The sequence below is a fragment of the Muntiacus reevesi genome, chromosome 1 (assembly GCF_963930625.1).
Source record: "Muntiacus reevesi chromosome 1, mMunRee1.1, whole genome shotgun sequence".
Taxonomy (NCBI): domain Eukaryota; kingdom Metazoa; phylum Chordata; class Mammalia; order Artiodactyla; family Cervidae; genus Muntiacus; species Muntiacus reevesi.
In genome coordinates, this window is record NC_089249.1 from 181,751,661 (window position 1) to 181,766,546 (window position 14,886).

Sequence of the window (14,886 nt, forward strand, 5' to 3'; positions counted from 1 at the left end):
AAACATGGGCCAATTTCTTGTTACCTACAGGCAATAAGAGCTTCCACATCCAGCAAAAGGAAGGAAAGGCCTCCCAGAAACCTAATATTTGATCATTCAAAGTTCACTCCTGAAATAATCCCAAGGTCATGTGGCCAACATTTTCTCCCCCCCAAAAAATGATGAATTTTTGATGAAATTTTATGAATTTTTAATGTATCTGGAATTCATAAAATTGAAATAATTCAGACCAATCAAGAATCTACATGAGGTTTTGAATGAGGGCAAGTGGTGGCTGTCAGAAAAGACACCTGATGAGAAGAAAGTCACATATCCCCACATCTACTTCAGCCCCAAGCTTCAGGGAGAGTCAGGATCCTGACACCAGGAACAACAGGAACGTTCTGGGCAGATGCTAAGACAGAGTGACTGAGCCTCACTGCCTGGAAACAGGCAGACAGAAACAATCCTTCTTCTATCAACCCCTACCCTCCTCTCCATCCACCCACCCCCGAGCCCAGACAGGTGTCAAGATGGGGCATGAAAGACAGGGAGATATGAAGAGATAAAGGCACCAGGTAAGTGCATACACAAGTCTGGTGAGGCTGGAAGCCAGGCCCCTCGTCACCTGCACACAGGCTAGCTCGGCGTCCTCCTCCAGGACTGACCTGTGACGTCCAGGTGGAAGGAGACCTTCTGGCCCCCGGCCTCGCAGCTGTACTCCCCGGCGTCCGCCTTGCCCGCCTGCTGCACCACCAGCTTCCGGGTGCAGCCCTTGGCCTCCACATGCACTTTCGAGCTCGAACTCAGCTTCTTGCCGTCCTTGTACCACGTCACCTCCGTCTGGGCCTGGGCCACCTCGCAGCTCAGCGTGGCGCTGCTTCCCGCCACGGCCTGCATGTCACTGTGTGCCGGCTGCTCCTTGGCAAACACCACCGAGGGCTCTGGGGACAGAGGGGGAGACACGGGGTCAGAGACCCCATCTCAGTCAGGACGGCAGCCCCGGGCAGAGAAGACCTGGATGGGGAGGTGGGCCGTGGGGTGGCGGGAAGGGGCATTGGAGCTGGAGACTCTCAGGCTCTGCACCAGCCCTGTGCCCTGAGGAGGACCCCTGCGTTTCTCAGCAAAAGACACACAATTTAAACATTCCCCATGGGTCCTTCTGAGCTGGTCCGGGGGCGCCATTGGAAAAGATTCCCTGCTCCTGGCATCAGCAGGGTCATGAGGCAACTGTTCCCTAGCCTTCCTACATGGACCCACAGTCGTCTCCCTACTATTATGCAGGGACGTCTCACCTGCAGTCCATGGAGTTGGTTCAGCACCCTTTCCTGTTCTTACTGCTGTCAGCTGACGGCAATCTGCTGGGAGTGCTTACACCTCCCCCTGGCTCTTTTCACACTGCATGAGGATTGAGGAAGCTGAAACCCGTTTCCCTTAGCACTGGGTTCTCTCCCCGTGACTGTGTTCTCCTTCTGAGCAACACTATTCAAAGCTTTTCACAACTACCGATAGTGGGCGCTCTCCTTTCTCACTTCACCTCTGGCTGCTCTTTATCCATTTAAACACCAGAGAATGACAAGATTTAAGGATATTTCCAACTATGTGACTACCATTTTTACTCTTCGTTCAATTCCTCTGATAAATCAAACGTTTTCCTTTCAATAGTTCTCACATCTTCTCATCTCTTTCATTGTAGAGTGCTGTGTTCTATTTAAGAAATCTTTTCCTTACCTTAAATCTTTAAAAATATCATCTGAGGGTTTTTTGGGTTTTACCTTTTACACTTAGGTTTCTAATTTACTACAAGCTGACTTTTGTGTGTGGTGTGAATTGCTATCACAACTTAAGCTTTCTGTATAGTTCAGTGATGCAACCACAATATTTGAAGACCGTATCCCTTCTCAACTTCTCTGATAGACAACAGAGTAACAGACGGAATATGTGGAAGTGGGGGAAGGGGGGTGGCTGGTGCAGGAATCCCTTCATGCAAGGAACTGTTTCTGAGCTCACTATTCTGCCCCTCTGATGTGCTAACTACCCCTGCACTGGAATCCCCTTATCTTGGAAACTGCTGCCCTATGATTATTTCTAACATTGGGTACCAGTAAATGCTCCCACTGAACATTCTTCGAGAGAACTGCATATTGACTGTACCATGCCTTTGGAATCTGCCTGCTATTCTTTCATCTGACAATTAGAAACATATTCTGTTCCATTTTGATTTTTAATAATAATTTTTTATTTCTCCCTCAGATTTCTACTCATCTATTTCAACCTCTGCCTCTCAAGAATCTTGAATAATTTCCCCACACACATCCTCTTAGCAACTTCTATCAGACCTGAAATTAGACTCATGATACAATTATACTACTCTAACTCTTTCACACAAATTTCATTTGCCAAGCATTCTTTGCCAGGACTTGTATGTAGAGATGTTTTCTGCATGTTGATTTTTTACATACTAATTCTACTCTAGAATTATATGCAATCTAATAATTCATCTCCGAGATTGTCTGAGTTGATCATCACATCAGCAAATTTCACTTTGAGTTTTTCAAAACTGTTTGCTGTTGATTTTATTTCCTTGTTACTCAACTCAGTGGTTGGAGAGGCCTACATGTATCATCTCTCACATCAAATATTTCCAGACACACCTTGCTGTTTTTGTTGTTGTTGAATGAATTACACAACATTAATTTTAAAAAAGAATACTTTTATACATTTGCTAAGAATTTTATGGCAGGAACTGGTGATCAGTATTATTAACTTTTTTTCTTAGTGTATAACATTCAAGTTCAATCAACCATTTGATCTGTACTCATGGAGATTAGTTCAAGGCAGCAGAGTGGATGTGCACTCACCTCCTCCTGGAAGAGCACCAAAATCACAACTAACTGTTGAACAACCATCAGCAGGACTAGGCTTGAACCCACCAATAAATATACCCCAAGTCCAAAGACAAAGGAGACGCCACAACAGACAGCAGGAGGGGTGCAATCATGTTAAAAGGAAATCCCATACCCACGGGGAGGGCGACCCGTGGTCCAGAAAACAATTATAGCACAGAGGTTCTCTCACTGCTGTGAAGGTTCTGAGCCCCACATCAGGCTTCCCACCCTTGGGATCTGCCAAAGAGATTAGTAATCCCCAGGGCATCTGACTTGAAGGATCTGACTGCAGATTTCCACAGGCCCTGGGGAAGCAGAAGCTCCACTCCTTGAGGGCACACACAAAATCCTGGGCACATCAGGACCCAGGGGAAAGGAGCAGTGACCCCGTAGGAGACCGAACCAGACCTGCCTGCTAGCATCAGAGGGTCCCCTGCGGGGGTGTGGGCTGGCAGGGTGATATCTCCTTATCACCATGGAGATAAGGGTACTGACAGGAAGCACCTGTAGGCGTGAGCCCTCCTGGAGGTCTCTGCCATTAGCCCTACCCTAGAGCCTGTGGATACCAGGCAAGAATCACCTCAGGTCAAAACACTAAACACAGAGGACAGGCAGACCCACCCATCAGCAAACAAGCAGATTTAAGTTACTAAACGCTGCCCTGCAAACCAGAGCAAGACCCAATTCTATCCACCACCAGGCTCTACCATCAGGAAGTGTGCACAAGCCTCTTAGATAGCCTCATCCACCAGAGGGCAGACAACAGAAGCACAATATTCTTAAAGTGATGGAAGAGAAGAAACTATAACCAAAAATACTCTATACAGCAAGGCTCTACCTCTGATTTCATCGAGAAATCAAAAACTTTATAGACAAGAAAAAGTTAAGAGAATTCAGCACCACCAAATCAGCTTTATAGCAAATGCTAAAGGAAGTTCTCTAGGCGGGAAATGCAAAAGAAGGAAAAGACCTACAAAACAAATAAAAACAACTAAAAAAATGGTAATAGAAGCATACATATTGATAACTGCCTTAAATGTAAATGGATTAAATGCATCAACCAAAAGACATAGACTGGCTGAGTGGATACAGAAACAAGACCTGTGTATACGCTGTCAAGAGACCCACCTCAGACTGAAAGTGAAGGGATGGAAAAAGATATTCCATGCAAATGGAAATCATAACAAAGCTGGAGTGGTAATGCTCAGACAAAACAGATTTTAAAACAAAGACTGTTATAAGAGATAAAGAAGGATACTATGTAATGATTAAAGTTCAGTTCAGTTCAGTCGCTCAGTTGTGTCCGACTCTTTGTGACCCCAAGGACTGCAGCATGCCAGGCCCCCCTGTCCATCACCAACTCCCGGAGCTTACTCAAACTCATGCCCATCAAGTTGGTGATGCCATCCAAATATCTCATCTAATCTAATGATCAAAGGATCAATCTAAAAAGAAGATATGACAATTGTAAATATATATGTGTCCAACATAGGAGCACATCAATATATAAGGCAAATACTAACAACCATAAAGGGAGAAATCAACAGTAACATAATAATAGTGGGGGACTTAACACACCTCTTTTGTCAATGGGCAGATCATCCAGACAGAAAATTAATAGGAAACACAGGCCTTAAATCACACATTAGACCACACAGACTTAATTGATATTTACAGAGCATTTCATCCAAAAGCACCAAACCACACATTCTTCTCAAGTGCACTCAGAACATTCTCCAGGACTGACCACATGCTGGGCCACAAGGTGAGTCTTGGAAATTTAAGAAAACTGAAATAATCTTTCAATGAAAGTATTTCAGTGAAAGCATTTCAAAACTGAAAGCACCTTTTCCAATAGCGATGCTATGAGATTAGAAATAAACTACAAGAAAAAAAAACTATAAAACATACAAACACATGGAGGCTAAACAACATGCTACTGAACAGCCAATGAATCAGTAAAGAAACCAAAGAGGAAATCGAAAAATACCTAGAGACAAATGAAAATGAAAATACAATGATCCAAAACCTAAGACATGCAGCAAAAGCAATTGTAAGAGGGAAGTTTATAGCAATACAATCTTACCTCAAGAAACAAGAAAAATCTCAAAAAAAAAATCTAACTCTATACCTAAAACAATTAGTGAAAGGACAAGCAAAATCTAACCTTAGTAGGAAGAAATTAATCCTAAAGATTAGCGTAGAAATAAATGAAAAACAGACAAAACTATAGCAAAGATCAAGAAAACTAAAGGCTAGTTTTTTGAAAAGATAAAGAAAATTAATAAACCTTTAGCCAGATTCATCAAGAAAAAAAGGGAGATAACTCAAACCAATAAAATCAGCATGAAAATGAAGAAGTTACATCAGACACCACAGAAATACAAAGGATCATAAGAGACTACTACAAGCAACTATATACCAATAAAATGAACAACTTGGAAGAGATGGACAAATTCTTAGAAAGGAACAATCTCCCAGACTGATTCTGTACTCATGGAGATGATCAAGTCTTTCCACATTCAATCTCTCAAAGTCAAGCTTTCTATCTATTAACGTTGTCAAGGTTAACTCCAAAGGGCAATCCTGGAGTTGGACTTCCATCAGAGATCTCTAACCCTTGGACACATTTCTGAATCCCTTCCGGTAACATTTAATTTACAATTTTGGCCTTGTTACTGGTAGCACACTGGTCTCAAATTTCATTCTTCCTGACTTTCTTGTGTGATTTTGGTACTGATGTTGTTTGTTCATGGAGAGAGTTACAGAGTATATCTTCTTTATCTCTCTCTAGGACCAAATCCACAAGCATGGAAGAATACTTCTCCCATTTTGTATAGTTTACCAGAGAACTATGGGGCTGAGAAAACTTATCATTATTGGTCCTACTGATTGACAAGTCAACTTTTCTCTATCTCCTTGTGCCCATTTTCATAGTTTTCTAGAATTCAGCCACATTTCACAACTTTTCAATGGTTTTACCTTAGAATACTCTAACATGCTCTGAAAACCACATCTTCCAAGGATGCATGGTGGGATCTGGGGTATACACACACCCACAAATCTTCCTATCTGGCAAGGTCTCAGTGTTAGATGTTTGGACCTACTAGTCAATGGAGGATGGCACCCCACCCCTATTAGGCATGAAGGCTCTCTTCCAATTCTTAGACGGCCCTATGCTTCAGCCATGAAGCAGAGATACTCACTGACCATTGGTTAGAGAAATTAAATGAAAGTAATTTAGTTCAGGCTTCAAAGACAAGAAAGCAAAGTAGACCTCTGACCTTGCTTCTGACCTGCCCAGACACAGGCTGACTGTGTGCCAGATGTGAGTACAAGCCAAGCAGCACCATAGATAAGAGAGGGCAGATCTTGGGATTCTTGAGCTCTGGAGGGCATCTGGCCAACCACACCTGAGGCTTAACAACCTTTCGAGCCTTGCAAAACAAACAGCTTCGTAAAACACGATTAACATAAAACCAAAGCTGCAATTTACTCCTTTGCAGCCAGGGATTATAAAGGGGAACCCCCAAACTGCAATCTGAAGTCTCACCCATGGAGCAGATGGGCTGCCTGAGACATTTTCCCAGCTGAGACTCCAGATCGCTGTTACACGGGACTTATAGTGCTGTTTGAGTCCGGATGTCAGTGAAAACACAATTTGGTGATGTATGTACTGTTACCCTCCTTTACTGTTCTATTTCTCTTTTCTTTTAATGATTGTGTACTGAAAGTTGTTTATTGAGCTTTCCTGGTGGCTCAAATGGTAAAGAGTCTGCCTGCAGTGCGGGAGACCCAGGTTTGAAATCTGGGTTGGGAAGATCCCCTGGAGAAGGAAATGGCAACCCACTCCAGTACTCTTGCCTGGAAAATCCCATGGATGGAGGAGCCTGGCAGGCTACAGTCCATGGGGTCAGTCTCAAAGAGTCGGACACAACTGAGTGACTTCACTTCTTATTGACAGTAAGATAGAGAATTCTCTATTAAATATCAAAATTGTGTATTTGTGTATTAATAAGTGGTTTCTGTTAACGAATCCTTAAAACCTGAAACAAAAATTGAAACTTTCAGCAAAACACCATTAGGAAAACAAAATGAAATAAAAGACTGCTTTGTGAGTCAGAGGCTGCTAGGACAGTAACTCCTCATTAGCAAAGCCTACTAACGTAGCAGAAGCAAATTTTTCCTTTCCATTCCTAAATTCATCAATGTAATGCCAAGGGGAATACTGGCTCAGGACATCCAAATCGTTTGAAGACAAATGCAAAATCACATCTGATCTAAGAAGACCACCCTAAATGGCACAGGTGACTCTCCACCAATCATCCTTCCTTTCTTCTCTTTGCAAGGGTGACAAGAAAACATGGACCAATTTCTTGGTACCTACAGGCAACTGGAGCTTCTATATCCGGGAAAAGGAAGGAAGGATCACACAGAAACTTAAAAATTGATCATCGAATGTGCACTCCTGAAGAATTTCAATAGGACTGTGTGACCAATATCTCCCCTAACCCAGGAACAATGAAACTGTATCACCTCAGGCAAGCCAAGAACCTGTATGAGGTGTCAGATTAGGGCATGTGGTGGCTGTCAAGAAAGACATATAACGGAGGAAAATCACATATCTCTAGGTCTACATCAGTCCCAAATTATCAGGCAGAGTCAGGGTCTCGATACTAGGAGTAACAGGAAGATTCGGGGCATATGCTAAGACACTGTGACCGAGCCTTACTGAATGCAGACAAGAGGAGAGTCCAGGCACCCTCCCCACCCATCCCCCCCAGGCCCACATGGGTATCCGTGTAGGACATGGAAGACAGGGAGGCATGAAGAAATGGAGGATCCAGGCAAGCGCACACGTGTTCGGTGAGGCAGGTAGTCAGTCCCCTCAGCACCTGCACGCAGGCTAGCTCGGCGTCCTCCTCCAGGACTGACCTGTGACGTCCAGGTGGAAGGAGACCTTCTGGCCCCCGGCCTCGCAGCTGTACTCCCCGGCATCCGCCTTGCCCGCCTGCTGCACCACCAGCCGCCGCCCACGGCCCGTGGCCTCCACAAGCACTTTCGAGCTCGGACTCAGCTTCTTGCCATCCTTGTACCACGTCACCTCCGTCTGGGCCTGGGCCACCTCGCAGCTCAGCGTGGCGCTGCTTCCCGCCACGGCCTGCACGTCACTGCGTGCCGGCTGCTCCTTGGCAAACACCACCGAGGGCTCTGGGGACAGAGGGAGAGACACGGGGTCAGAGACCCCATCTCAGTCAGGACGGCAGCCCCAGGCAGAGAATGAGGATGAGGAGTTGGGAGTGGGAGGAGGGGGAAATGGGGCTGGAAGATTCTCGGGGATCTGCAACAGTCTGGTGCCCTGCAGAGGTCCCCCAAACTTTCTCAGCAACAAGTGACATAGTTTATGCATTCTCCTACATGTGAGCTGTCCATGCGAGCTGGGTCAGGATGTGGTGGCCTTTGGATCAGCCTCATCCCCTACTACTGGCATCAGTAGGGTCACAAGGCAAGTATTCCCCAAGCCTTCTAGATTCACCCCCAGTCTTTTCCATAAAGTGCAAGCAGGGACTTTTTCACCTGCAGTCCATGGATGGCTGAGGCTCAGTGCCTTGCCCACTCTTATTATTGTTAACTGATGGCAATCTCAGGGAGCGTTTGCACCTCCCCGTTGCTTTCTTTGCCATTGTCTGAGAAATGAAGAAGCTAAGCAACTTTCCTCTTAGGACCGGGTTCGCTATTTCTTCTTCCTGGTGACACTATTCAGATCTTTTGCCCACTTAGCAATAGGATGGGAACTGTACGGTTATGATATGTGCATTCCCAGTCTTCCTACATAAGGCTAGAATCTTTTCCACAGGAATGTGCAGCCCATGTTCTCGTTTACAATGAACGAGATTCCTGAGGCTCCACCTTCACCTACTCTCACTGCTGGCAAACTGGTAGGAGTGAGTGTTACCTCCTCTGTCTTACACATTTTTTCTGATGACTCAAACTTAAGAACCTTTTCTGATGTTTTGCTTATCGGTGTTTGCTCTTCTGGGTTGTCATTGTTCAAAATTTCTGCCCTATTTTCAATAGCACTGACTGTCATTCATGTGTTCATTTTAAGGAACTTTTTTGTATTTAAATGCTAGGCACTGACAAGAAGGTGTGTTCTAAACATCTTTCATATCTGTGTGGTATGCGTTTTACTAACTCACGCTGTCTTCTGATGAATCTTCATGTTTAGTTTTAATGTACACAAGTATGTTAAATCTCTTTCATTATGGTTAGTGCATTTCTATTCTAAGAAATCACCTTTATCCTATATTAATAAAAACTATCTATCTTGTCATCTATGATTTTTCCCTTTAATTCCATGGTCTCTAACTCAACAGGAGCTGACTACGTGTGGTATGAGTTATTGGTCTCATCTTTTTTCTATATGGTTAAATGGTTCAAGTAACATTTATTAAAACTATCCTCTCACTAGTCCACATTTTTTTTCATTTATTTTTATTAGTTGGAGGCTAATTACTTCACAACATTGCAGTGGGTTTTGTCATACATTGACATGAATCAGCCATGGAGTGACATGTATTCCCCATCCCGATCCCCCCTCCCACCTCCCTCTCCATCCGATTCCTCTGGGTCTTCCCAAAGCACCAGGCCCGAGCACTTGTCTCATGCATCCCACCTGGGCTGGTGATCTGTTTCACTTTAGATAATATACATGCTGTTCTCTCGAAACATCCCACCCTCGCCTTCTCCCACAGAGTCCAAAAGTCTGTTCTGTACATCTGTATCTCTTTTTCTGTTTTGCATATAGGGTTATCATTACCATCTTTCTAAATTCCATATATATGTGTTAGTATGCTGTAATGTTCTTTATCTTTCTTAGTCCACATTTTTTAAAGAGGAGAAGGGGAATGTGGTCCTCCATTCATGCACAGGTCTGTGTATGAAATCACTGTTCTGGCCCCTTGGTCTGTGTATCTATCCTTTCAACTAGACACTATTCTATTCATTACTGTAGCTTTATATCAGTTGACACTTGGCATAGCAAATAACTCACCTTTTGCTCTTCCTCAAGAGTAAACTGACCATACATGGTCTTTGCAACTTGTCAATTTTCAAAATCCCACTAAAGCAACATTTTTTGAATTTTAATTGGTATTGAAAATTTTTTATTCTTCCATGGATTTCTATCTATTTAGAACTTCCCATCTCTTTCTCAAAAAAATTTTAATAATCCTCCCCCAGCATCTCACAGCACATTAGACCTGGAATTAGAAAATGATTCTTTTGATGCTATTGTAACTCTTTTAAAATTTCACTTTTAGATGTTTGTTGCTACCATGCAAACACAAAAGTATCTACTTCATGTTGATTTTTTTACATGGTAATCATTCTTAATTATCTTATTAGGTCTCATAGTTTATCTTTTGGATAAATCATATTATCCATGAATTCCACCTTATTTTTTCACTCTTTTGCTTCATTTTTGTCTTAACTGTATTATAGAATGTCAGATAAAAACAGTAACAGCTGGTTCCCTTGTCTGGCTCCCTATCTCATAAGCAAAGCTTTCAAACTTTCACTTTTCTGTGTGCAATTAGCTTATTTGTCTACAACATCACTTGTCAAATTAAGAAAAAACAGTTTTAGTTATAATTTGTTAAGAATTTTATGGCATGAATTGATGCTAATTTTATTAAACATTTCTGCATTTATAATGCCAAATCTCATCAAATTCTTTATCCTGCATGTCATATATAGATTGTTTGTAATGTTTCTAGTGTTTCAACAACCTGGCATTTCTGGACTATGACTTTCACCACAATGTATTTTCAATTTTCCTCTCAATATACTGCTGAATTTATTTTGATAGTATTTTGTTTCATATTTTAGCCTTGATATCCACAATAGATTGGTTTGTAATTTTAATTCTTACTACTTTCCTTGTCAGATATTGGTATCAATGTAACACTATCTACATGAAACAAATCAGAGACTGTAGTCTTTTTTCTATTCTCAAGAAAAATTTCGACAAACATGGATTTTTCCTAAGCATTTCATATAATTTACCAGTGTAAACTACTAGGATTAGATCATTTCCTATGCAGATTTTTCACTGTGGTTCTAATCACTTAAAAGAGTATAGGACTATTTGAGTTGAATGTTTCTTGTGTCACTCTTAAGACAGTTTCCTAAAAATCTAATCAATTTGTCATAGCTTTCATATTGATTGCCATGAAAAAAATTGCTATATTCCCCTAAAATACAATTTTCAAAAGATACATACATGCTGGTATAGGAAAAGCAACTATTCCTTTCCAAGTCTAAATCTATATATCAGACTCCCAAGCAGAATTCTGACATAGAATGTTCTAATAGAAGAAAAAAGGAAATCAATATTTGCTTTGAAAAGAGAATTCCCAGAGGGATGGGATGGGGAGGGGGGTTCAGGATGGGGAGCACATGTACACCTATGGCGGATTCATGTCAATGTATGGCAAAACCAATACAATATTGTAAAGTAATTAGCCTCCAATTAAAATAAATAAATTTATATTAAAAAAAAACAAAAAAAAGAAAAGAGAATTCCAGACCTCACATGTGCATATTTCAGGCACATACTGACCAATTCTCTGCTCTATATACTTTGCACACAAATTGCAAGAAAAATGGGTCTAGATTTTGTTACATGTAGATACACATGCATGCATGCATGCTCAGTCGCTTCAGTTATGTCTGACTCTTTACAAACTAATGAACTGCAGCTCACCAGGCTCCTCTGCCCATGGGATTCTCCAGGCAAGAATACTGGAGTGAGTTGCCATTCCCTCCTCCAGGGGGTTTTCCCGACTCAGGGATCAAACCTGCATCTCCTGCATTGCAGGCACATTCTTTACCCACTGAGCCATCTCGGAAGTCCTATAGATACACAGGTAACTTCAATATCCATGTGCAAGGAAGAAAGAATGTCCAGAACACTTAAAACTCTAGTAATCTATAGCTTGGTCTTGAGATAAGTCCAAGCCTATGCAGCAGAAATTTCCCCTGGTTCTGGTTTATTGGAATTCAATCATCTCTCCCTGGTGGGAACCCACATGCATTGCTGTGTGGGGCACTGAGGAGCTGTCAGGACAGCCAAGAGGAGCAAATTCACATGCCCACAGTTGAAAGACATCTGGTTCACATCAGACTCCAAGTGCAAGACAGAACCAGAGGCCCAGACACCAGGGAACACCCAGAAGACCCTGGGCAGATGCTGGGAACTGACAACCGTGCATCACTATATGGAAATGCCACTCTGGGTTCACAGAACACCTTTCTCCCTTCTGTTCACACCCTCCCATCCAGCTCCCTTTGCCCAGCCTTGGGTATGAAAATGGGGGTGGGAGGACAGAAGACCAAAAGAGATGAAGTCCAATGGAAAGATCATCAGGTCAGTCAGGGGTGCAAGCCCGTCCCATCACCTTCAAGGACTGACCTGTGACGTCCAGGTGGAAGGAGACCTTCTGGCCCCCGGCCTCGCAGCTGTACTCCCCGGCATCCGCCTTGCCCGCCTGCTGCACCACCAGCTGCCGGGTGCAACCCTTGGCTTCCACATGCACTTTCGAGCTCGGACTCAGCTTCTTCCCATCCTTGTACCACGTCACTTCCGTCTGGGCCTGGGCCAACTCGCAGCTCAGCGTGGCACTGGTTCCTGCCACGGCCTTTACCTCCTTACGCATTGGCTGCCCCTTGATAAACACTGCAGAGGACTCTGGGCACAAAAAGGGATATACACTGTCAAAGACACAAATCTGATCCTATTCCAGGGGATCTTCCCGACCCAGGGATTGAACACACATCTCTGGTGTCTCCTGCATGGGCAGGCAGATTTTTTTCCTCTAGTGCCACTGAGGAAGCCCAAACCAGCTTATGAGACTTCAGAGTTCAGAAAAGTTTCTCCTTGGAGCCAGTGATGCCCTAAGCATCTTTACATAGGTAAAGAGTCTGATATGTCTCCTGTGTCAGAACCTCACATGTATTATAGTGATGTTCTAACTCAAAAGTAATTCCTAAGGCTGGGAGAAGGTGGCCAAGGTTATTCCAGCATCTGTCACAGCTAGTTCATTTTCCTTCCCACATGACAGTCACCTCTGGTGGACAGACTAAATTGTGTGCTTTTGTATGCCCAGAACCAGGCATACGGTATATTCCCCACAAACTAGCCTACATTTTTCAAGGCATAACGCACATGTAAAGTACACTAATTCATTTACAGTTCAATAAAGTTTAAGTGTACCTATCTCCAAGTGACCAAAACACATCAACAAACAACATTTCCAGCTCCCCATTCACTACTGGCCACTCCCCAAAAGTCACCTTTTGACCTTTATCACCATCAACTACTTTTATCTCTTCTTTGATTTCACATGAATGGAATTAAACATTATAAGTTGTTTGGGTCTGTTTTCTTTCACTCAACATAATGCCTGTAAGATCTATCTATGCTATGCTGTAGCAGCAGCCTGTTATTTCATACTAATGTATAGGATTTGTTGTATGAGCAAGCACCACAATTTATTTTCCCCTTTTTCTCTTATGGCTCATTTGGGTTGCTTCCAATTTGGCAATATGATGTGTAAAGTTGCTATGAACATACTTTTATGTATGTTTTAGAGCACTACAACTGTTGGAACACAGAAGCACCTGCTTTTGGCTTTCGCAGATATTTCCAGTTTACCAAAACTGTTTTACCAATTTATGCTGCCAACATAAGTGTGTGGAGTTCCAGTTCTCTACATCCTTACCAACAGCTTATATCATCAATTTTAATAACTGTGCATATGCCAGTAAATTCAAATAAATACAGAGAGGATCTCAGAGATTCCATGCTAGAGATGCAGTCATTCATTTATTCACTCAGTCACTGAGGAAACTGATGTCAATGAAGGGTCCATTATCTGCAGGCACCATGGTATAACTGGGAATGCTACACCACCGCTGGAAATGTGTACAACACAGTCTCTGTTCTTATAGAGCCCACTTTCTGCTGAGGAAAGACAAGCAAACATATAAACCTGACAATAATGTAACGCAAAGTTGAGTGGTGTGATGGAGTAAGTGATATGCTAGAGAATAGGGACTGGTTGGTGGCTTAGATTTGGCAGTCAGAGCAAACCTTGCAAAGGAGTGATGTTTAGGTGAAGGCTAAATGATAGAAGGGAGGTAGCCCTGAAGAAAGCTGAGTGGGTCATTATACTAGAGATGAGACCGAGAGCCAGGGATCTCCTAAAGGGAAAGGTATGGAGTGAGTGAGGAAGGTAAAGGGGAGCTGCACTTTTAGAACCACACTGGGCATCTGATTTTCTCCTGCGGGCATTGCTGCTCCTTGGTACAGCATAGGGCCGCTACTATGAAACAGGAATACTGATCATGCTGTGGACACCTTGTGTGAATAGAGAGATGATGTCAGGGACTGAGGTGACAAGCCTCCAGGGAAAAGAGGCTTTGAGGAATTGAGCCCCACACTCAGTCACATTCCCCCCAAGATGTTTGATGAGTTCCCCAGCTGCATGGCCCAGGAGACTATGAAGCCAAGCAGAAGATCTCTGAAAACTACAGCAGACGTTTTAGCACCTTGCATTAACAGAGAAACAAAGATTAAAATTGAGTCTCTGCTTGGAAAGAGACCCTCACCTCTGCCCCAAGTCTCTGCAGGAATCCTTGGAGGATGCTCAGGACTGGAAGCCAACCAGAGACAGACGACCCTGATCACAACTGCAATGCAGCCTTGAATCAGTGCAGTACCAGGACAGACTAAAATTCTTAGTTGTTTCTTTTATCTCTAGCAAAAGAAATACTGATCCTCTTTCTAAAGAAAGATAACATCATCCATGTTCAAAAACAACAGTATCTGACCATAAGCTGAAAATTCACTGGCATGCCAAGGACAGGAGTAAATAGAAAATTTTTAAAAGGCAATATTAGACGATCAGTTTTATGGCTATCAGACCAGAATATACCCATGATATCTCCATGTGCT

At 43.0% G+C, this 14,886-nt stretch overlaps 1 protein-coding gene across 1 annotated transcript in view; it reads right to left on the bottom strand.

Annotated features, from left to right (window-relative positions):
* The window catches only part of OBSCN (obscurin, cytoskeletal calmodulin and titin-interacting RhoGEF), a 226,432-nt gene that overhangs the window by 169,870 nt on the left and 41,676 nt on the right, over positions 1 to 14,886 (bottom strand). Inside the window, exons 8-10 of the mRNA XM_065917289.1 lie at positions 12,343 to 12,618; positions 7,803 to 8,078; positions 648 to 923 (exon numbers count right to left, since the gene is read on the bottom strand). Coding sequence (XP_065773361.1) covers positions 648 to 923; positions 7,803 to 8,078; positions 12,343 to 12,618 — 828 coding nt within the window. The remainder of the gene's footprint in view (positions 1 to 647; positions 924 to 7,802; positions 8,079 to 12,342; positions 12,619 to 14,886) is intronic.